This window comes from Cyprinodon tularosa, unplaced genomic scaffold (assembly GCF_016077235.1).
Source record: "Cyprinodon tularosa strain WSP-4 unplaced genomic scaffold, ASM1607723v1 ctg1476, whole genome shotgun sequence".
Classification (NCBI taxonomy): domain Eukaryota; kingdom Metazoa; phylum Chordata; class Actinopteri; order Cyprinodontiformes; family Cyprinodontidae; genus Cyprinodon; species Cyprinodon tularosa.
The window spans coordinates 14,766-38,283 of NW_024038305.1; the positions used below are offsets into that span (position 1 = coordinate 14,766).

At 42.2% G+C, this 23,518-nt stretch overlaps 1 protein-coding gene across 1 annotated transcript; it reads left to right on the top strand.

Annotated features, from left to right (window-relative positions):
* Positions 1–2,672: 2,672 nt before the first annotated feature.
* Positions 2,673–18,358, top strand: LOC119779435 (glycogen [starch] synthase, liver-like). The gene is given in 8 exon segments (XM_038279086.1): positions 2,673–2,746; positions 2,862–2,887; positions 2,890–2,975; positions 3,057–3,146; positions 3,238–3,290; positions 3,392–3,470; positions 17,969–18,125; positions 18,333–18,358. Coding segments are annotated over 7 exon segments (537 nt in total). The 3' UTR covers positions 18,098–18,125; positions 18,333–18,358.
* Positions 18,359–23,518: the final 5,160 nt, after the last annotated feature.

The window sequence follows — 23,518 nt, forward strand, 5'->3', positions numbered from 1 at the left end:
CTTAAGATAAAAAAATAATCATTTCATAATAAATGTATCAACATAACAATCAATCAGTAAATCTGTCTACAAACTATTCAGTCAGTCAGCCGGTGCAGTCATTTTGGGTTCATATTCCGATACAATATCACTTTCAGACCGATTCAATATGATTGAAGATAATCCTGACAGATGATCTTTTAAAAGACAAAAGAGTGTAACTTTATACTTTGCATGCACAGGAAACTGCCGTCTTGGTCATTTTTAACTACAGCAGAAGTATTTCGACATGACTGTTTTTAAATTACTTTAAAAACCAACAAATCCTTATGAAAAGACACAGGTTGACGAATCCACATGAATCTAATATGCTACGTCTTTGCTAACATTAGCTTTGTTTATTATTGCAAGAATAGCCAGAAGTCCTTACGTCAAAAAGAAAAGAACAATACTAATCAACTGTTCACTGTCCTAATGTCAAAATGTAAGATTTGATGTCTGATTGATATTCAAACAGTGTAAACTTACGTTTGAGGACGAAGCGCGGAATAAAGAACTTGGAGAAAGTACGGTGGTGTACATAGAGCGCGTTTCCAGATGTGTCCCACCTCACCTCTGGCACTGCTGGAACAGTAATCACAGGAAAGAAGTGCCGTCTGAAAAAAGCACTCTCTCCACTCACGTTTTTTTTTTTTTTTTTATCAAAAATGACTAACAACAGCTAGTATTGTCATGCATTAAAAAGCCTATAGGTTATAAAGTTTACGATGTGAATTTATAGTTTTTATTCGAAATTTTTCAATACACTTTCAATACACTTCCTAATCAGCCGTGGGTGAACCAAAATTCTGTATATCTTTTTATTTTTTTAAAGAAAAGAAAGACAATTAACAAAAGATGGGGTGCAATCACAAAAAAAGTGTTTTATTAAAACGTTTTACCAAAACTACCCCCCCATTAAAAGAAGGAGAGCAAACGTCACGCGATCAGACTTTTGTGAAAATATGTACGCATTTTTTGTGCATTACTTTTTGGTAATATACAGTACGAACTAATGGTGAGAACAGCCTGAACAATCGGTTCCTCTCCCATAATGGAAGACTGTTGGATTATGGTAGAACCTTTTCCACCTTTAGCTCGATCTCCTTTTATGCTACATGATATGTCTCATCATGACCCATTCATCTGACTAAGAAAGGTCAAATTAAAATATGCATGGTGCACTTTAAGATGATGGCAATCCCAACCATCTTTCAACAATCATATATTGCAATGCCTCAGAACAGAGATCCAGTATGGAAGGCAGGACATACAGTGAGATTACTCAGAAAGCGGTAATTTAAAACTGGATCTGCAGTAGCAACGGCTAAGGCAGGAAGCTCTACAGGGGAGAAAACACAGGTTAGTGACCATGATAATCTGACCGAGGATGATTAGGAACACGTGAGTCACTAACCTGGTTTTACAGTTCAGTCTGGGCCCAGAGAACGAGGATGATTCCAGCCGGTCCGCTGATAAGACAGGCTGCAGATCTGACAGGACATCAGATCCAAGCAGATAAAGGAAGGCAGGATAATCCAGAGAAATACAGTGTTATGTATTATGATACGTATTTAATGGCATCTAAAGCTAACTACACATGTGAATAAATGGCTAGTCTGAGCAGAGACTAGTTAAAACCAGCTCCAAAGCACAGACTGGGGCGGATTATACTTCTTTACTCTTTCTCTTTTGGATTACATGAGTACATGTAATCCAAAGACTGCTGAAGTCACCTGCCAAAGCCAGGGCTGTACCTGACCTTAACCTAAACTAACCTGGCCTCTAGTCCTCATCCCTGCAGAATCCGCTCCAAAACAAGCTAGACAGCCCAATCTGAGCTGATCCAGGAGGAAGTATTCGCCAACTGCAACCTCATGAACCTCAACCTCACCTAAACTCCAGCATGAGCCCCCCCCACCCACGCGCCAAGCATTCCCCGATAGGTAGCACCTAACAGAGGACATAGGATGCTGGCCCTAACACCCAACTGCACCTGCAGCCCAGGGCGGGGCCTAGACCCTCAGATGTACACCTACCCATACACACACACACCCACCCCCCTACACACACACACACACACATTCTGGTTCTGCCATCGTAATTTTCAACCCTTCCTATGCCCTAACCCTAAACCATTACCAATGCACACCTAACCCAAAGGACACCTTAGCCCTAAACCTAACCAATAGCAAAATAGCATGTGAGGATCAGCAAAATGTCCTCACTTTGCAACACTGGTCCTCAATCTGATGATGAACATGGAAAAATGGTCCTCACTCTGACACACACACACACAAAATGAAAAAAAGACTTGGAATATGACAGTAAGGCTGCAACATGACAGTGAGGAGGCCCTTCATGTAACAGAAGCCTAATGATTCCATTTGGCAGATGTTGCTGCTAAAGAGAAAGCAGTTAGGAGGCAGTTCCAATACTTCCTCACTGAGTCACTTCTAACCTTAATAATTCACATTATGTTAGTTGGGCATTAAGGTGCGTTTGATGATCTTGATGATCTTAAAGATCTAAATATGCAAACATTACTAGACTTAACACTATTAGACACCATTCAGCGCCATGCACTGCTCTCTGTTTATTATGCTATAGATGTGGTGACCCCAAACGGGCTGAATGTGAAGAAGTTCTCAGCCATGCATGACTTTCAGAACCTTCACTCCGCCCACAAGAACCGCATCAAGGAGTTTGTCAGAGGTCACTTCTATGGGTAGGTGAGAAAGTCATGCAGCTTTAAGTCTAATTCTAAAACTTCTAAAAGCATCATATTGTTAATCTGCTGAGATGTTTTGTGTGGTCAGTTTATAAAAGTCTAATTTCTGCAGGCATCTTGACCTGGATAAAACCCTGTTCTTTTTATCGCTGGAAGGTAGGAATTCTCCAACAAGGGAGCGGATATTTTCCTTGAATCCCTCTCTAGGCTCAACTACTTGCTGCGGGTGAAGACTTTGTACTTTGTGTTCTGTTTAGCATTGATCTTGCGTTTGAAAGTCGATTTTAGCACATTAATCTGTCAACAGATCCACAGGAATGACCTGACAGTGGTAGTTTTCTTCATCATGCCAGCTGAAAGCAACACCTTCAATGTGGAGTCGCTGAAGGGGCAGGCGGCAAGCAGCTCTGGTAGACTCTTTTCAAAGATTTACACCTGAAGCATCTCATTCTATACCTTTAAACAGCTTTTATTATTATCACTCTCAGGGATACACTGTGAAAGAGAAGTTTGGGAAAAAGGTTTATGAATCTTTGCTGACGTAAGTATAAAATGAATGAATCACCATCTAAAACAAATCAGCAGTTTTGTCCAATAAGCAAAGGCCATGTGAGTCTGCAATGCGTTGGTTTCCGTGTTCAGAGGCCAGATCCCTGACAGGAATAGCATTCTGGACAGAGATGACTTCACCATCATGCAGAGAGCCATTTATGCCACACAGGTACAGCAAATAGCATCATTTTCATTGAGTTAGAAAAAGCGTTATTAATAGTCTGGAGAATGGAGTTTGTTTCACCATATTTGAAAGGTTTGCTTTGGATGAAGTTCTGCAGAAATAAAATCATCAGCTATCAGAGATCATGATCCAGTTCTGAGGAAACAAAAATATAACTAATGAGCCATAAATCTGTTTCTGGGCTCATTTACAGCAGCCATATCCACCTGATTCTATGTGTTTTCTCTACTTCACTGTTATTCAGCTGAAGTTTATAGCAAAGGAGAAATCAGTCATTTTATCATATCACTCCTGAAAGATGAAATTAGAGCTTGTGTCTGTGAGGTTTACCTGTATGAAGAAAAAGGTTGATGAATGCCAGGCTTTAATCAGCCTTGGTGTTTTCTCTACTAGGGTGACCATATTTTCATTTGGGAAAACCAGGACACCTTGGAGCGGGGGGGGGGGGGGGGGGGGGTTGATTGAAAGAACAAATGTCTCATCATCGGGATTTGCTCCGTGTTCAGAGGAAACGCGGTTGGTCTGTTGGCGCAGAACAGTGGTAAAATTTGGAAGTTCAGTTTAATATAATACAAGTCAGTTAATAGTTATGTCTGAAATGAATGAAAATAGTTGTTTTAATGGTTATTGAGTCAGATATGTGGCGGTAATGTTTGGTTTATCTAAAGGTTTTTACAGTAACTGATGTGTAAATGGGTTTGGTTGTAATTAAAGGACAGATTCTAATAGATCTGCAGGGTGGGAACTATAAATCTGATAGGAGTTTAATTTTTTATTGTTGTTTTGCACAATATGCTTAACTAAGTATTTTCTGTTGTTGAATATTAGAGATTTTGCAGATATATTTTTATACATACATTGTTTAGATTTACTTATATATTTCTACCCCTTTTATAGAATAGAATAGAAAATCCCTTTATTGTCCCACAATGGGCAGATTTACAGCAGCAAAAAGATTATTGAAAATGGTCACACAAATGAGGACCTTAGAAAAATGTATAAGAATAACATAATAGGGAAGAATTAAAATATAAACAATAAAATACTGTAAAGTGTTTAACAATATAAAACTGGAGAATTAATAACCAATATGCAGCTATGGACATTTTTACAGTAATGGATATTTAAAAATAGCAGCAACATCAGAGATGTGTAGAATGACAGCAGCAGGTTATTTAACTGACTAAGGTTTCTATCATTACATTTGATTTGATTTGTTCCTGCTCCCGGTGGTTGGAACCTTTATTCCACTCTGGATTCTTGTGAGTGTAGTCTTTGTTCGCTTTAACTTTTAAAAAAATAAGTAAATAAACAAACAGTTTTGAAAACCTCGGTATTCATTCTTTTCCTGCTTTGTGTGTCAACTTTCACGGTTGCTAAGCAACAGAACATATGCCGGTAAAACCCGCCGAAGGGTAGACCTGTTCGAATTTACAGCCAAAACTCTTCCGGCCTCCTTATTTTCAAGGACTTGGAAGGATCCAGTCTAGGTAGACCGTGACCTTGGAGGATGCAGCCCAGGTTTTCGAACAGAGCCTCTGATTAAGAGCAGGGCTGCCCGCACTGAGGCGGCTCAGGGATTACGTCACACGGAGCGTCGTGCGCAGTGAAATCAGGACATTTCCTCACTTTCTAAAAAAAACCCGGGACGCCTGGGACAGGACGTGAAATACGGATATGTCCCGGGAAATACGGACGTTTGGTCACCCTATCTCTACATCTTATAGATCTGTGATTCTGTGGTATAATTGCTTTGAACTGTAGGCTAATCTGTCAGATCTGTGAGAACAGTCCTCTCCACCTCCATCATTGCTTTAAATCCATATATTTCTTCCTTGTTTGTGTGTTTATTTTGTCCCCCTCAGTGGTTCAAGCAGTTATTTTTCTTCCAGCCTTTTATTGTCATTCCACTGTCACCAGTACAGAGCAACGAAATTCCCTCTCTGCGTTTAACCCTTCCCCCTGGGGAGCAGTGGGCTGCCATTGTGCGGCACCCGGGTAGCAGAGTGGGGTTAAGGGTCTGCTAACCAGCTAGCTAACAGCTGCTAACCAGCTAGCTAACAGCTGCTAACCATTTAGCTAACGGCTGCTAACCAGCCAGCTAACAGCTAAGAGCTGCTAACCATTTAGCTAACAGCTGCTAACCAGCTACCTAACGGCTGCTAACAGCTGCTAAGCAGCTAGCTAACGGCTGCTAACCAGCCTGCTAATAGCTAACAGCTGCTAACCAGCTACCTAACGGCTGCTTAACAGCTGCTAACCAGCTGCTAACCAGCTAGCTAACAGCTGCTAACCAGCTAGCTAACAGCTGCTAATCAGCTAGCAAATAGCTGCTAACCAGCTAGCTAATGGCTGCTAACTAGCTACCTAACAGTTGCTAACCAGCTACCTAACAGCCGCTAACCAGCTAGCTAACAGTTGCTAACCAGCTGCTAACCAGCTACCTAACGGCTGCTAACAGCTGCTAACCAACTACCTAACGGCTGCTAACAGCTAACAGCTGCTAACCAGCTAGCTAACAGCTGCTAACCAGCCAGCTAACAGCTGTTCTGAGCGCAGCATGCTAACGCTCTCTCTACATAATAACACACCTGGAGGAGAAGAACATCCAGGTGTGGATGCTGTTGAGTTTAGCTTGGCGATCAGTGCTTACGCTCCTCCAGCTGCAGGTAGGGCGGCCATTTCTATAGCACCAAAAAGGAGGAAATTGTGCGGCATATCAATAAATTACTAAGGTGTGCTTGTCCGCGTTTGTCGTGCCACAAATTGTCGGAAACGGACTCTGACGTAGGTGGAGAGCGATCAGCTGTACTAATGGCCCTAATTAGCATATGAATGCAGCAAACCCGCGCGGCTGGCCAGGTCTGGCTTGAATAACCTTCTCAGTATTGGCTGAAACCACTATTCTCAAACAAATGAAATCGCTCGTGATTGGCAGCAAAACCACACGTGGCCACGCCAGGCTTTAATTTTCTTACTGAGTATTTATTGGACGGAACCACTTCTTTTTAAACAAGTAAAGTCGCTTGTGATTGGTTGGCATATATATATATTTACATATAAATTTACATATATATATTTATTCATATATATATATATTTAATCATTCATATATTTATTCATTCATATGGTGTGTATTTATGTTATCCTACACTACTACACAATTATTATGCTACCATCAAGGACATGAATGAAATTATACAGGAAATGAAGATTTGCCAGGAAGCTGTTTATGCAAAGAAAGAGCTTTATTAAAACACACACACAACTATATACAACGCGTATCCAAACACATGCGTATCTAAAAATTACAACTCCGTGAACGGTCCGTTTGCTTCCTCGGGGTTGGAGGTAACTGGCAGCATTCCCTGCGAGGCAGGTCCGATGTGCAGACGCCTACTGTGCGTGGCCCTGTACTTCGGCATCGCTTCTAACCGGGACTGCAGCTTAACACAGAGTTCAGTGAGATCCGGCCTACGAAATGGCGGCGACCGTACAATCCATCCAGAGACACCGCCGAGGAAGGCGGACTTCCAGAGTTACTATATACTGCCTGGAATAGGCAGTGAGAGCACTTCTGAGAGGACCATTAACAGGGCCCTATAAAATCTCTTTGATTTTTTCCCAAATTCCCTTTTTTCCGTTTTCATTTTTGAAAATTCCGTTTTTCCCGTTTTATGTATGTATTTTTGCGCTTCCAATCAATGGAATGTTGACAAAACTTGCAAAACAATAGTTCAGCTGACACCTAAAAGTCACGAGGGAACTGCTCGGCTCTGTACTCAGGGCTTAGAGTCGTGTTTCTCAACTTTTTCTCCGAAAGCGGAGCTGTGGAGAGCTGCTTCGTCATTTTTTCAATGTTTTGATGGGGGAGCGGAAATGACGGAGTGGGAGGGGTTGTGACGCCGTGATTTGCGTCCTCCGGTGTGCATTTCCCCCCGACGTATGTTCTTCTCCCACACAAAAACAGAATTTCATTTCAAATGTAGAAATTCCGCGTTAATTTGCCAATTCCGCGGTTCCGTCCGTGATTCCGTGATCGCAGAAATTATAGGGCCCTACATTAAGGGGAAACTGGCAATAAAACATCATAAAGCAACAGGCATGACAAAGGCATGTGAACCAAACTCCAATTATAAAGCAACCTGATGGCCCCTAGTAAAGGACCCCGACTCTGTACTCCTAGATTCCCCCACAGGTGACCCGTCTCCAGGTTGAATCACTACCTCCAGCATCCTGCAGGGGGTACAGAGCTGGTTCCAAAGCCAGGATCAAAACCAACAGATTGAACTAAATAATCCTTCACAGTATATTATGTTTAATAAACTAAGCTAACACTACATGCTACTGGAACAACCACAAGTAAATGAAGGAAATAGTAAACACAAAAGAGTTCAAATGAGTTCTTGAGGTAGAGTCTAATGATGTATTAATTAGCAGTAGAAGGCAAACAGTCAAATCAATTAAGTTTCACGAATCCAATAATGAACATCAATGAACATAATGAATATGTTGTGAAAGCGTTGAGATGTTATGTGAGTGATGTGGGAGTTGCCATGGCAACCGCTAGCGTAGCGGTGAACGCAGCTGATTGCAGCTGGCCATCAGGCCACAAACACGGTACTGTGATCCACTAACCCTGGTAGGTTAGCAGCGAGCTATACTGCTGTTCAGCACAGGTCAGGAACCACAAAATGTCGGACCAAACTGCCTCTCACAATATGGCCGATGCACACGCATTCAAGAGGCAGTCTGTGTGACGGATTAAATTCTGGCTGAGAGACAAAGACAATCAGCAGAGAGAGAGAGATAAGGTGGTGATAGGAAACGAGAGAGGGACAATGGCTTAAAAACATCAAAACTAACTATTTCAATGTTTGTCATAAACCTCTACAATAGTTCAGGATCTCGTTTTTAATAAACCAATCAACATCTAACTATTATTTCTAACCTCACTAAGCAACATAGCCATTAAATCCTGGGACCTGCACCACGTGGTGATCAGCCGGATTGTTGGGCCTGTCCAAATGTCCAGGACGCGGTCCAGGAGGATCTGTTTCCTCTGTGGTTTTAAAGCAGGTGCAGATCCAGAATCTCATGCCCTCTGATGGGGGGGGTTATAGTCCTGGACTGGGACTTAGTAGTTCTCAGCCATTCCATTTTCCATCCATGTTCTCCCACTTGGTCCTTACAACCCTGACGGCATTGTTGTGCCTGAATGCGTTCATTGAACGAAAGTTCATGAACTCGTTCATATTTTGGGCGAACGTGAACTGAACGTACTGCATTACTGCCTGATGAACGTTATTGTGAACTCGTTCATTCTGGTGTCTGAACGGCACGCTCTCTCAGTTCAGCTGCGTTCAATAGGTTGCCAGATTTCTATAGAGTCCTCCAGGCGAAACCCCGGCTAAATCACACCGTAAACAGGCCTTAATATGTAGCGGGAAAAACACCCAATCTGGCAACAGCAGCTACCAGCGTCGTAGCCTACAGCCGCGTGCGTCATCAAAACAAAATGCAGCGTGGAAGCCACAGCAGCATGGAGGCGACTTAAAACAGGTTTATGACCAGGTGGTCGGTGAGGATGATGGCAACAAGTTTGCCCGCCGGCTTTCAGTAAAAAAATCCGCACTTCAGTAACCTTAAATTCCTACCTCAGCCTGGTCCCTCAGTTTGTGTTAGTAAAATCTTCTTGAGCGGAGGTCTTCAACAGGGGATCCGCGACCCCTAGGGGGTCTACGGAGGTACTGCATGAGGGTCTGCATGGTTAGTTGATATTTTTATATTCCCCCCCTGCATTTTTTTTTCCCCACTTATTGAAATGTCTTTAAATACTCATTAACATGAAATCAACACACTGTAGTAAACAGATAAATGGAGACAAAAGATGTCTTTCAGTCATCAATGCTCACATTCAGCGACACACAGGAGCTCTTTCAAGCTGGGCACCGTTTCCTTCACAACAACCAGGAATCAGAATCAGAAAAACTTTAATAATCCCAGGGAGAAATTAATTTCTTTAAATTACTCCATCTGTAATAGAGTGACTATAGGACACAATTTCATACAATATATATAGTTAGGGGTCCCCGCTCCATCTCGCCATCAGTTTGGGGGTCCTTGGTCTGGAAAACATAGAAGACCCCTGTTCTTGAGGGTTTTACTATCCATGTAACTTGTTTGTTAAACCTGCCTGGTATAATTTTCCAGGATTCCTTTTTAGTATGTATTGAAATGGAATTTCAAATGGAAAAAATTATTAAAATAAAAAAAACATTTGCACCTTAAAGACTACTTTCCTATTTTTCTTTTAATAATTACTCATAAAAAAGACCATTCAAGCAGCACATTTTTCCTGATGTTTTTGAGAATATACTGTAGGGGTGAAAGCTGCAGCTGCTACTAGTGTAAAGTGAATGGACAGCAACAAAGCATTAAAGCAACAATGGGGAAATGCTGTCCCCTCAATGCTAATGTAAACCCTGGTTGGATAAGGATTCAAAACTGGATATGAAGATGAAATCTGATGCACAGTTTCAGAGTTACAACTGATAAAATAATTGCTGTCTGTGGTTCTACAGTAGGCTATGGTGTAATTGAGCAATATATGAAAAAAAAAAAAGAACTATGAACTAGTTCGTTTTTTGGAATTGTGAACTATGAACTGAACTAGTTCATTTTAAAATGTGTGAACTGAACTTTGAACTAGTTCACGTAGAAAGAGAACTTTCCCAACACTGCCTGACGGCATCTGGATCATTCCAATAACTTCATTCAGTCAATTGCATTGTTTATTTTACTGAAATATGTAAAGAGAAGCTTTTTATAATATATCATTTAAAATCACTGAGACATTTTCACCTCTTGGTGGTAAACAGGTACCTTTGTATTCATCAATACTGCAGGATGATGTGAAATATTACTTCAGAAGACCGCTATGTTACACAATTACACAGAGTGCAAAAGCTTAGCTTATTCCCCTTCACAGGTTGATGATTTTGTTGATGGGGTTGCTAGTTCTCTGCGTATTGCCTTAGACAACGCAGCTCCTTTGAAAATGAAAACCGTTCAAAATAGAAAGCTTGCTCCTTGGTTTAATGCAGAGCTGTGTACTTTGAAGCAAAATGCTAGGAAACTGGAGAGAAAATATCGCTCCACAGGCCTGCAAGAGTCCTTCCTAGTCTGGAAAAATGGTTTACTGCTGTATAAGAGGACCCTTTGTAAAGCAAGAGCAGCATACTTCTCCTCATTAATAGAGGAGAATAAGAATAATCATAGATTTCTTTTTAATACAGTTGCCAAACTCACCCAGAGCCATAGCTCTGTTGAACCGTCCATTCCACCTGCTCTTAGCAGCAATGATTTTATGGGATTCTTTATAAATAAGATTGATCTTATTAAAAATAAGATCATAAGCACTCCTCTATCCGCGATTGTACCTGAGGTAGTCATGGAATCTGAACCGGGTTTAGACTGCTTTGATCCAGTTGAACTCTCTGAATTAGCAAAATTATTGTCTTCATCTAAGCCTTCAACTTGTATGTTAGATCCAGTTCCAACCAGGTTATTTAAGGAGGTATTCCCTTTGATCTCCTCCTCCATTTTAGATGTGATTAATCTATCTCTGTTACAGGGATATGTACCTAAAGCTTTTAAGGTTGCTGTAATTAAACCTCTGCTTAAGAAACCGTCTCTTGACCCAGATGACTTGGTCAATTATAGACCTATATCCAATCTTCCTTTCTTATCCAAAATTCTTGAGAAAGTAGTTGCCAAACAAGTTTGCGATCACTTCCACCATAATGAACTTTTTGAAGAGTTTCAGTCTGGCTTTAGAGCTCATCATAGCACTGAAACAGCTCTGGTGAAAGTCACTAATGATATTCTCATGGCCTCAGATAATGGACTTGTATCTGTGCTCATCCTGTTGGATCTTAGTGCGGCATTTGATACAGTTGACCATAATATTCTTTTAGAAAGACTTGAATATTTTGTTGGAATTAAAGGAACAGCACTAGACTGGTTTAAATCTTATCTATCTGATCGAATTCAGTTTGTTCATGTTAATGATAGATCTTCAACACGCTCAAAGGTTACCTGTGGAGTACCACAGGGATCAGTGCTAGGACCAATTCTCTTTACTTTATACATGCTCCCAATTGGTAGAATTATTAGACAGCATGGGATTAATTTCCACTGTTATGCTGATGATACCCAGCTATATCTGTCTATAATCCAGATGAAGCTAACCCATTACATAGATTACAGGCATATCTGAAGACAGAAAAACCTGGATGACTCTTAACTTTCTGCTTCTGAATGCAGACAAAACAGAAGTTATAGTCTTTGGACCAGAGCCTCTGAAAAAGAAGCTGATTAGCCAGTCACTTCATTTGGATGGGATTAAACTGATTTCAGATAATAAAGTAAAAAATCTTGGTGTTATTTTTGATCAGGACCTGTCATTTAAATCCCACATCAAAGAGGTTTCTAGAATTTCCTTCTTTCATCTGAGGAACATTGCAAAAATTAGAAATATCCTGTCCAGGGGTGATGCTGAGAAACTAGTCCATGCATTTGTTACTTCAAGGCTGGACTATTGTAATTCTTTACTATCAGGAAGTCCACAAACTGTAGTTAAAAGCCTTCAGCTGATCCAAAATGCTGCAGCCAGAGTTCTAATGAAAATTAAAAAGAGAGATCATATCTCTCCTATCCTGGCTTCTCTTCATTGGCTTCCTGTTAAATCAAGAATAGAATTTAAAATCCTCCTTCTCACATATAAAGCCTTAAATGGCCAAGCACCATCTTATATCAGAGATCTGATTGTTCCTTATGTTCCTAACAGAGCACTTCGCTCTCAATCTGCAGGTTTACTAGTGGTTCCTAGAATTTCTAAAAGTAGAATGGGAGGCAGATCTTTTAGTTCTCAGGCTCCTCTCCTGTGGAACCAACTACCAGTTTTAGTCCGTGAGGCAGACACCCTGTCTACTTTTAAGGCTAGGCTTAAAACTTTCCTTTTTGATAAAGCTTATAGTTAGAGTGGCTCAGGTTATCCTGAGCTATCTCTATAGTTATGCTGCTATAGGCTTAGACTTTTGGAGGACATAGGGACCCCTTTTTCATCATTCTGCTTCATTCTCTCTCTGTTCTCCTATTCTGCAGAATCTGTTAGTTCAATCTCTAACCTTCTGCTCTCTCTGCTTTTCCTCAGAGTAGCTTTGCCTCGTCTGTTCCTGTTTGGCTGTGACGTCATCCTGGAAAGAAACATCAGCTGTGCTGCTTCTATCAACACCCTTGTTAATAGATGTTGGAGATCGGCCTGTTTTCCAGTGTGGTCCTGTTTCTCTGACCGTGACTGAGTGGATGTGCTCTCTTCGTCCTCAGACATGGGAGCTGCCTTGGAGCTCGTCTGCCTGGCTGTGTGTTTCCTGGATGGGGCCGCCTTTTACAGCTGCTTTTTGTATCTCTGCTTCTGTCTCCTTGAACCCCAGTGGGCCTCAGCAGATGGCCGCTCACACTGAGCCTGGTTCTGCTGGAGGTTTCTTCCTGTTAAAAAGGAGTTTTTCCTCTCCACTGTCGCTACAAGCATGCTTAGTGTGGGGGATTGTATTTGAGTCAATGAGTCAATGCAATCAACTGGTTTTCCTTAGATAGAAAACTTTGTATCAATTTGACTGTATGATCTGGTTGAACTGTAAAGTGCCTTGAGATGACATGTGTTGTGAATTTGGCGCTATATAAATAAACTGAACTGAACTGAACTGAACAACTGCTACTTTTCCCCGTGATCAGTCTACGGGCGAGAGGCGGGGTCAACAGGTCGCCAGTCTGTCGCAAGGCAACACAAAGAACCATGCACACACACACTCACAGCGAAGGGCCATTTAGAGAAGCCAATCAACAGTCAGGAGGTATAATTCATAACTTATCATAACAGCCTTAAAATGGGCCCTCTGTGGTAAAACCTTAGTGAGCAATCTCTCTGTTTCATGAAAGACCTTGGTTAGTAGTTGCAGTATGCTGAAGATGCTCCAGCTCTATAGCCCTAGAAACCAGAGGCTAACCTGTCATTTACTCAGAGTTAGCTTCCAATAATAAAACAGCTCCTCCCTGCTTAGCGATCCGACTCTTCCACTGGAAAATGCTGTGGGTCTCAGAGGACGGTTGTTAGCTGGCCTGTTCACTCTGGATTTTACCTGAAACAGTGTGACAATCAGCAGGTTTAGAGAACTATGGGCTGCTTTGGTCAAACCTATCCTACGCTATCTAGAGTTTGGAGCAGCAACAGAAAGCTGAATCCCTCTGGAATCAGCATACAGTAAAGCTGAGCTGTCCTTGTCTCTGATGCAGCATGTTACATACTGCTCTAAACATGGGAAAGTCATAGGATAGCGTTACTAACGCCGTTACCTTTCTTTAGTAACAGGGTCATCTGACTAATTACTTTGACTGTAACTATAATGCAGTTACCATTGGAGACTAACCTGTTACTGCGCGTTACTCAGGTCGCACAATGAACCTAATTTCATGACAGGACTCGTGCGCGCCTTGTCATGAGCGAGGGGAGGATGAGAATGGCTGATGTATAGTGAGATTCCGTCTGTCAGTTGGTAGGTGGGTGTTTCTGCTGGTGGGTGTTAACGTACAGCACACACAGAGAGATGGAGAGTCAGGAGGACTCCAGCAGCAAAACAGCGCTTTCCTGATGGAAATACCGGTGTTACGTCGAGCTGCGTTTCCCCATCAGATACGGTTTACCTGCATCTCCGCACAGCGCAGGCGGCAAGAGTCACCGCGCAAGCGACAGGAAACGCACATGCTCGCTAAAGGCACGCAAATGCCGCCCTGTGCTCACGACGTTAACAGGGTTCCCGCAGGTCCTTAAAAAGTCTTAAATGGCATTGAATTCTTCAAAATAATCTAAGGCCTTAATATGTATTAAAATGTCTTAAATCAGTCTTTCCTAGGTCTTAATTTTTAAAACATCTTGAATAGGATTATTTTTATTATGATTTATTTTTGTAATCTAAATAAATTTATTAAAAAAAAAATGTCTCGCCATTACTGGTTCCGTCCCGATAGCGGAACCAATAAAGTGTTGTTGCAGCCGGCACATTTGGGAGATGCACCATTAACTTTCTGTCTGGAAAATATGAGCAATTGTAAATGTAACGGAAATTGTCTCCAGCCAAGAGTTTTCCCCATGGCTAAAACCAGGGAACAATCATGAGGCTCAGTGGATTTATGCAAGAACGATTCAACCTCGGAATGATGGGAATTAAGGCAGTGGAGTCGCACATGCGATGCACGAAACACAAAGCGTCAAAATGGAGTTACAGAGAAACAGCCGATATTTCTTAGTTTAGTTCCACCCTTGTATCTGCAACGCCTCCACTTATAACCAAATCAAAAAAAGACTTAGCACTGGTTATGTTGGGGCTTTAAAACTGATTAGATTTGTTCCCTGCTAAAACAAAGTTTGTGAATTCAGTTAAATAATTGTTCAAATATATCTGTCATTTGTGTGTTTTTAGCTTTCTTCCTGTATGGGAAGCTTTTCAACATTTGAAACATTAGTGCAGTGGTTTATGTTATAATAAACCTTTGGGTTAAGTTGTCACAAGCAGGTTTTTCTTCTGTTTCTTTGTGAATTTGGTCTTAAATATTTATTTCAAGTGGCATTAAAAAGTCTTAAAAAGTCTTGATTTTAACTTGCCTTATGCTGTAGGAACCCTGGTTAAGGATCAAATGATAGCCCATATGGAGAAATGGAGAAATCTGGATGGATGGATGGATGGATGGATGGATGGATGGATGGATGGATGGATGGATGGATGGATGGATGGATGGATGGATGGATGGATGGATGGATAGATAGATAGACGGACAGACAGAGATAATAATTTCATACACTCACCAGATCTGAACGCCCTGCTAAAAAACAATGATATTTACACGGCATCAGACAGGGTTTATAGGCCCCTCAGATAGCGTTCCCCCCATGTTAAACTAGGGGAACGCTATCTGACAGGGTTTATAGGCCCCTCAGATAGCGTTCCCCCCATGTTAAGCAGGGGGAACGCTATCTGACAGGGTTTATAGGCCCCTCAGATAGCGTTCCCCCCATGTTAAGCAGGGGGAACGCTATCTGACAGGGTTTATAGGCCCCTCAGATAGCGTTCCCCCCATGTTAAGCAGGGGGAACGCTATCTGACAGGGTTTATAGGCCCCTCAGATAGCGTTCCCCCCATGTTAAGCAGGGGGAACGCTATCTGACAGGGTTTATAGGCCCCTCAGATAGCGTTCCCCCCATGTTAAGCAGGGGGAACGCTATCTGACAGGGTTTATAGGCCTGTCAGATAGCGTTCCCCCCATGTTAAGCAGGGGGAACGCTATCTGACAGGGTTTATAGGCCCCTCAGATAGCGTCCCCCCCATGTTAAACTGGGGGAACGCTATCTGACAGGGTTTAGAGGCCCGTCAGATATCGTTCCCCCCGATATCATTTATGTTGAGTTGTAATAAATGCTAAACTCTCTGCAGGTTCTTGTCTTTGTCGTCCGCTCTATTCAGCAGGGCGAGAAGGTGGGGGCCGGGGTGGTGAGGGTTACGGGACGAGAAACTCAAAAGTAATGCAATAGTTACTTTTACTGTGGAGTAACTCAATTAGTAACTCAGTTACTTTTTGGGAGAAGTAACTAAAAACTTTTCCCAGCCTATCTGTTCATCTATTAACTTGATGTATTTATAGCTGACATTGTGTTAATTTTGCTATTTCATGCTAGTTTCACTGTGGGTTTATCAGGGTCAAGATGTTAGTTTGAAAGTATGTTTGAAATTTGTGAAAAAAACTGACAATAAAGTCGTCTAAACTAAAAATAATTCCAGCTGATGCAAAGACGCAACCTGTGGCTGTGCAAACAATGGTGGATGGTGACCCCTGTGGTTAGAGTGCAGAGATCCAAGTTCACAGCTTAGATTGCTGCTCTAGGTTCCTCAACAAGACCTTTGACCTCATAGCGCCCCATGTTAAACAGCTTCTTTCAGAGTTCTGGGTTAAATCAGTGCTTCCCAGGCTTTATTTGCTTGATTACCTCATCACCACTACCAACAGCTAAACAGAGAAAATAAAGATTGCAATAACATAAACAACCTCCTTTAAATCACAAAATGAATGTTTATTTTACTGTGAAACTGAATCCAACATTGCTCTCATTACATTTAAATTCATTTATTATAACTCTGAGTCATTTATTAAATTTATTTCTCAAGTCTAGACCGACTCTAATGCTGATCCGGTTGATGGGAGGCTGACCTTAACCAGGCTGTAACTTTAGGAAACCCTGCAAGATCAACTTCTCTGAGATCAAAGTTAGTCACTGGTAGAAGAAACATCTCACTAACGCTGTTAGAAAATACAAAATGTTTCTCTCGAATTTCAATGGTATATTTAAATTAATTAATAGCCACTTCTGATTTCACATATTATTGATATCAAGAAATCAGTTTGATCAGAAACAGATTTTCTGGTATTGCATTTAGGCTAAAGGGATAATGCTATTAGAAATAAATCCCTTTATTGTCAAACAATGGGGAAATTAATTCTGCATTTAACCCATCCCCCTGTGGAGCAGTAGGCTGCCATTGTGCGGCGCAGCGTAGGATTAAGGGTCTTACTCAGGGACCCAGAGTGGCAGTCTGTGGGACTGAGTGGGACTTGAAATCTGAACCTCTGGGACCCAAACACAAAGCTCTAACCACTGCACCACCGCTCCCCATTCTTCACTTTGTAAACACGATTGATAAAATTCAACCACAGTTGTTGGGATCTGGAGCTGTACCACCTTCCTCCAGCAGAGTGCACCGTGGGTCTCCTAGAGCTGGAGTCTTCCAGCACACCTGAGACGCATCTACTCATCAGGAGACCTCCCCTTTATAACCAGCTGCCAGACCTTCCTTCGACGCCGCAGTGTTGACCTTAGTTTGGAAACCTGTCTCTAACCTGAAGCTCTGGTGAGCCAAACCTGAAGATTCCTATGTGGATTCCCCTGCCGCTCTTTGTGAAGAGCTGGAAACTCTGATCAAGGTCTGCCATTCAAAGTCAGAAGCTAGACGCTGCAGCTGCTCTTGAACTCTGCTGAACAAACAGTCTCTGGACCCAACGGTTCCCTCTCTCTCAAAGAGAAACCCGGACTCAGTCAAGGTATAATCCTGAATTATCAAAGACTCATAATTCATCTGCCTGCCTTCTAATCAAACTATCATCTCTGCAGACTTCAATGAACCAGTCCGGACCAGTTCCTGACCCAGTACATTATCTTGTGTTTTTTGAAACATTCAATAAACTCTGTTAAATTTTTACCCAGCCTCTGTTGTGTTCTGCATGTGGGCTAAGAACCTTAAACCCACCATGACAACAGTAGCAAGAAAATCCACCAGAAATCTCAGCTGTACCTCATTGTTTTCATGTGTCCTCAGATCATTTTCCTCCCTGAGTTCCTCTCCTCCACCAGCCCACTGCTACCCATGGACTATGAGGACTTGGCTGTAACCTGGGGTTTCCCTTCCTATTATGGGCCATGGGGATACACACCTGGTAGACTTTGACCACCACACCATAGACCATTAACTGCACGTAAGCTTTTCAGTTATAAACAATTGCTAAAGAGCAGTAAAATGTATGTTCAGGTGATGGTTTGTTATGATGTAGCCCTGGCCCATCCTGGACCCCCAGGCCTGGGCCAGGATGAGGTCCCAACTCTTTTGTACTGGGAGACGTCTTGTACTTCCATTTTTGTCATCATAGGAGACTTTTTGAATCACTCTTTCTCTTATTACCCAGAGTCTGTTTGCCTTGGTAGATCCTACCTGGGGCCTTTAAGCCCACCAGACATCATATCCTCTGGGTTCATCCAGGCAGTGACACCACTCCACTACTTTAAGTTTCTGGCCCAAGGAGGGTTCTTTTTCAGCCTCCTCAGGAAGGTCTATGCCAGGGTTCTGGAGAGGGAATTTCAATGATTGTTGAACCTCGGCTCCGGGAGGAGCCGTGTGGTTTTCTTCCGAGCCCTGGGACAGTGGACCAGCTCTGCAGGGTGCCCCAGGGTTTATGGGAGTTCTCCAAACAATTGCACATATGTTTTATGGACCTGGAGAATGTCATCTCAAGAACCTTTACAGTTCCATGTTTATTTTCCTGTTCTGTTTACATTAGATCACTGCTGCACTTTAAGAAATGGAAATGTCATAAAGCTTTACAAAACGAAATTTCATGTTATATACACTGTGTTTTCAAAATGACAAGAAAAGTTGTCTAAGCCACTTCAACCAGATTACCCAGTCAGATTGCTTCAAAGCTTTCTTTCTAAGGAAAACCAGCTTGACTTTAACGTTTTAACTTTTTCCCCAATCCGAGTTATTTTGATTTTAATGAGATTATCATTATGTACTCCTTTGGTAATCTTTGCTAATTTATTAGATTTTGGGCAAGACACTGCCTGGATGGAGTAAAGAGTGGGTAACAGTAGAGAAGCTGCAGAGAGGTCTGTTAAACTAGGACTCTGCTTCCTGGTCTGCACCCTGGGGGGTCTGGAGGACTAATAAATGTGGCCAGAGTCCTTAAAAGAAGAGCTGCACCATCCAAAGGGGGATGGATGCCGTCTCTCCGAATCAGACCAGGCTTTCCCCAAGAGGATTGCCAAGTATTAATGTGACTCTGATAGAATAAGATGCATGGTTGGATGTTGCAGATCTGATCAGATGTGATTCTGAGGTAGCCACTAGGTCCATGTAACGTTAGCAGGGGTTGAGAATTAAAGATTGAAGCAACCGGCCACTCTGGAGATCTCACCACTGGAGAGAGAGTCTAGGCGGAAGGAAAGGTCCCTCTGGGCGTCTGGGGCTTTGGGTCGCTTGCCTCGGTGCTCAGGGAGGGGCGCGTCTTCGGCTCCTCACAACCACTATTGAGCATTTTTTCTTTGGATAAACTTTACATGCACAAGTGCACTTTCACAAACAACTACAGGTGCTTGGTTCCAGGTACTTAGAGATTCACTTCCATACAGAAAGCCCATATTCTTATCTTCAGGTAACACAGAGTACATGTCAGATTAAATAATACTACTTTAGCGATAATATCAAGCTGTTACTTTATTGTATGTCTCGTACCATGTCTGCTGGTTGTGCTGTTCTTTTTCCATCTCTTTGCAGGTGATGAAGCAGACTGAAAATGTTTTATCGTTATCTCCCTTTTATCTCCCCTTTCTTTCATCTTTTCTCCTTTTTTCTGTTTTTTCCTTCCCTGTTCTATTTACATTGCAATGTCCATATAATCTGTAAAACTCCCTGCATAATTATAATGAAGCTATTTATATGCATAAATCAAGCTGAACACTATGGCGATAGCCGTACTGCTCCACTTGGGAAAGCAAAATCTGTTGGGCTCTTTTTGGCATCAGGACAATTATTCTTATTGCCACATTGGCAGAAAGGACACTGTAAAAACAAAATAGGTGGAAGGAGTTTCTGTGAGCATTTTTCTCTCATTAAAGGGTTACCTTTAGTGAGCGCTTGGATTTAATGCAGCAGAGCTTTGCAGAGCATTTGCTCTAGCAATACTCATTGGTTACTATTGGGCAATACTAGGCAGCTGCCTAGGGCCCCAAGTTCCTGGGGGCCCCCTTAAAACTCTGTTTACATGTATGGTTAATAGAACTACTATCCTTTACTAACTTACCAATCCAGACATCTCAAGTCTCCTGGAAGTTCCAGGAGTCTCCCTGATATAGTTGTTCATTGATGCCCTCGACTCTGATCAATTATCCCGGATTTTAGACTGTGTGGTGTTTTTTTTTTTTTTTATGCGCGTGAGAGCAGGCAGGCAATATAATAATTTGTGCACTAGTGTGGATTAGAACTGCTTCGATTGCGCACACAGGAGAGCACGGGGTGTGGGGAGGAGGTTAGTGGTGACACCTGTGCAAAGCGATGCTCTGTTCAACCAGCGATCCAGGGGACTGGTTGATCAGAGAGCTGATTGGATCAGTCCCATTAGTTTCTATGGTTACTCTCTGACAGTCACCTAGTTACCACTGAAAGCTGTGCATCCTAGGAAACGGCAGAGGGTCAATCCTCCAGTTAAAAATGAAAATATAGGACTGATTTACAGCAGAATATACTAAAGTATATCCACGTCCAGTGAAGGGAGGAAACAGTGGCGGATCTAGACTAAATGACCAGGGGGCCATGAGGGGGCCAGCGTGTTTTCATGGAGCCGGCCATGGTGAGGAACGATGACACCGTGGCGAGGTGCACTGTATGCTGAAGTCCCATGAAGAACAGAAAGCACAGCTGATGTTCAAGGCTACAAGATTGAAAGTATTGAAAATAAAAGACCAATGCTGTTCTGTTTAGTGTTTAGGAAATGACTGTTAGTTAATAAACAGTTGGTGAAAAGTTGCTGGCCTTCAGTGTGTATGTATGGGGCACGGTGCGGGTCTGTTGGACCCGGGGGGCGGGGGATAAGCATCTCCCTGAAATGAGTTTTGGAACTTGGAATGACTGCTAATCCTTTGGCTAAAATATCTCAGCCCCCCCCTCAGTGTCCACCATATTGGATCAGTCCATTTGCTGCACATGTTCAGAAAGGTCCAAACAGACAGCAGCAAACCATTTGAAAACAAACCATGCAAAGAGCAGTGTTGCCAACTTAGCGCTTTAGTCGCTATATTTAGCCACTTTTCAGACCCCTCTAGCACTTTGATTTCTAAAAAGCTCCTAGCGCCGAATAAGCAGACTTCTAGAAACATCTAGAAGGGAGCTAGGGAAGGAAACTCACACAAGGGGGCAGCAGAGGGTAAACAAGAAATACATAAGAACTCAACAACCATAAAAAAACTAGAATAACACAAAGAGAAAACGTAAGCCCTAACAGTTAAACTGGAAGAATTGAATGTTTATAGATGGAGGTGCATATTTCTGTGTTTTTATTCTCATGTGTGCGCGGTGTGAGCGCTGCAAACAAAGCAAAAATCCATTCAAGTCTCCATGACCTTAGCTTTCTTTCATCCACAGACAGGGTTTCAGATATCGTCGGCCATCTTCAGTGCCTCCTTCTCCCTCTGCCTCCCTCCGCTCTACCCCACACCACAGCGATGCGGAGGATGAGGATGATGAGGCAGAGAGGGAGCGGCTGAACATCAAGCTTCCTTTCATGCTGGGAGCTGTGCCAGAGGGCAAGAAGAAGCAGCCTGGAGAGTCCTGGAATTCAAGTCCTTCTCCCGCTGCCCCCCCCGACTGTTTAGATTAGAAAAATTTTTCAGGCTTTTCTTCAGACTAATTCAGCTGTGCTAACACAGTAGGTCTTTATGCTCAATCCTGCTTTTTCTCTTTGGGTTCTTCATTCTAATACCTAAAGCTAAACAGATTTCTGAATTCTAATCTGGAGACATTTCCAGCCCAGAGATAAAAATAAATACATATAATCAAAATTAAAGAGGGACGCTGATGCTTTCATCTATTTTTAAATATTTGATAATAAACAACAGAAATCAAGCGTTAAGTCCAGGAATGTTTCTCTCCTTTTTCCTAAGATGAATAAAATGAATCATTCAATGGTGTTTATTAGTGCCATCTGGTGGTTCTGTCTCCTTCCCTCCATCTGCTTTTCTTTCTAGCAGACTCCTGCCTGTTTTACTCCAAGTAGATTTTTCTTCCTTCTCTTTAACTGATCTTTCCATCAGTGTTTCTATTTTCCTCCGCTCTCATTCTATCTGCTTTCTATCAGTCTTCTAATCTATTCCTGTCCTCTTCTATCAATCTAACACTGATCTAAAACAGACATAAAACAATCAGAATCCCTTCCAACAAAGCATGAACAAAAACAAAACGTACAATTCAATAGTTAAATCAGATTCTTGTTTCGCACGCCTGTTAAATTGGTCATTTCTAGATGAGCTGTTGGGATTATTCACTATTGTTCTGTGAGTCGCTACGTTTCTCACCAAACACTCATTGGTCACAGTATATGACGGGTCACAGATCTTTTTGTAACGCCAGGATAATCTCATCATACCATGATAATCACATATTATGATTATTATGATGATGATTATGACTATTTTTGTTATCAATGTCTCATCTGATTAAATACTAAAGAGGTTAATCGCCACAATATTAGGAGTTACCAGTAAAAACAATCTAATAAATTCAGATTAAACATGTGGTTATCTCTTCCTCCTTCATTCTCAGATCATGCAGATCTTGTCTCATTCAGTTTTCCTTTTACTGCCTCTTATTTTCTAGAATGATGAACTTTCATAGATCCATCTAAATGATAGAAAAGTAGATCTAAACCTGGAAGTCTATGCTCAGAAATCACAACCATAAAACAGCCAAACAACCTATAACTCTGACAATTACTATCTGCAGCTCTAAACTACAGGTCACCAATCAGTTCTAGAAGCATCTTTAGATGAACCCTTGTTGATCCTGGAGAACCACTGAACCAGATTAGCTCCTTATAGGGAGATTTCAATCGTTCTGCTTCATTTGATCTGAATCTGTTTCCTCCTGCAGCTGCAGCCAATGATAGGACTGTTTGTCGATTAAAGGTACACTATGCAACCGGTGTTGATTTTCCAGCGAGGCTCCCCCCAGAGGGCGAAAGTAAAAGTGCACTGTCGTAAATATGCACAGCTGTTCTCCTGGTTTCTCTGTCAAGCCAGGCGTGGTTGTTTTGAGCTTAGCAGCGAATGACTAATGCTGCGTTCGCACTGGATGTAGCTGGCGCGACAGACGCAGCGAGTTTACATGCAAAGTGAATGGTTGACGCGCGTCAAGGCGCAGCAAAAGGTCCCGCGGCTCATTTTGAGCACCAGGCGCAGCACGTCTGAGCAGCTGAAGCAGCGCGTCGGGTGCGTTTAATGCAGGGAGAGAGACACAGCGCTGATGATCACTCCTCTTAAACAGTTTATTGACGCCTAAATTAACTTAAAATGCAGAAATCTGCCGGCAGAATATGCAGTTTGG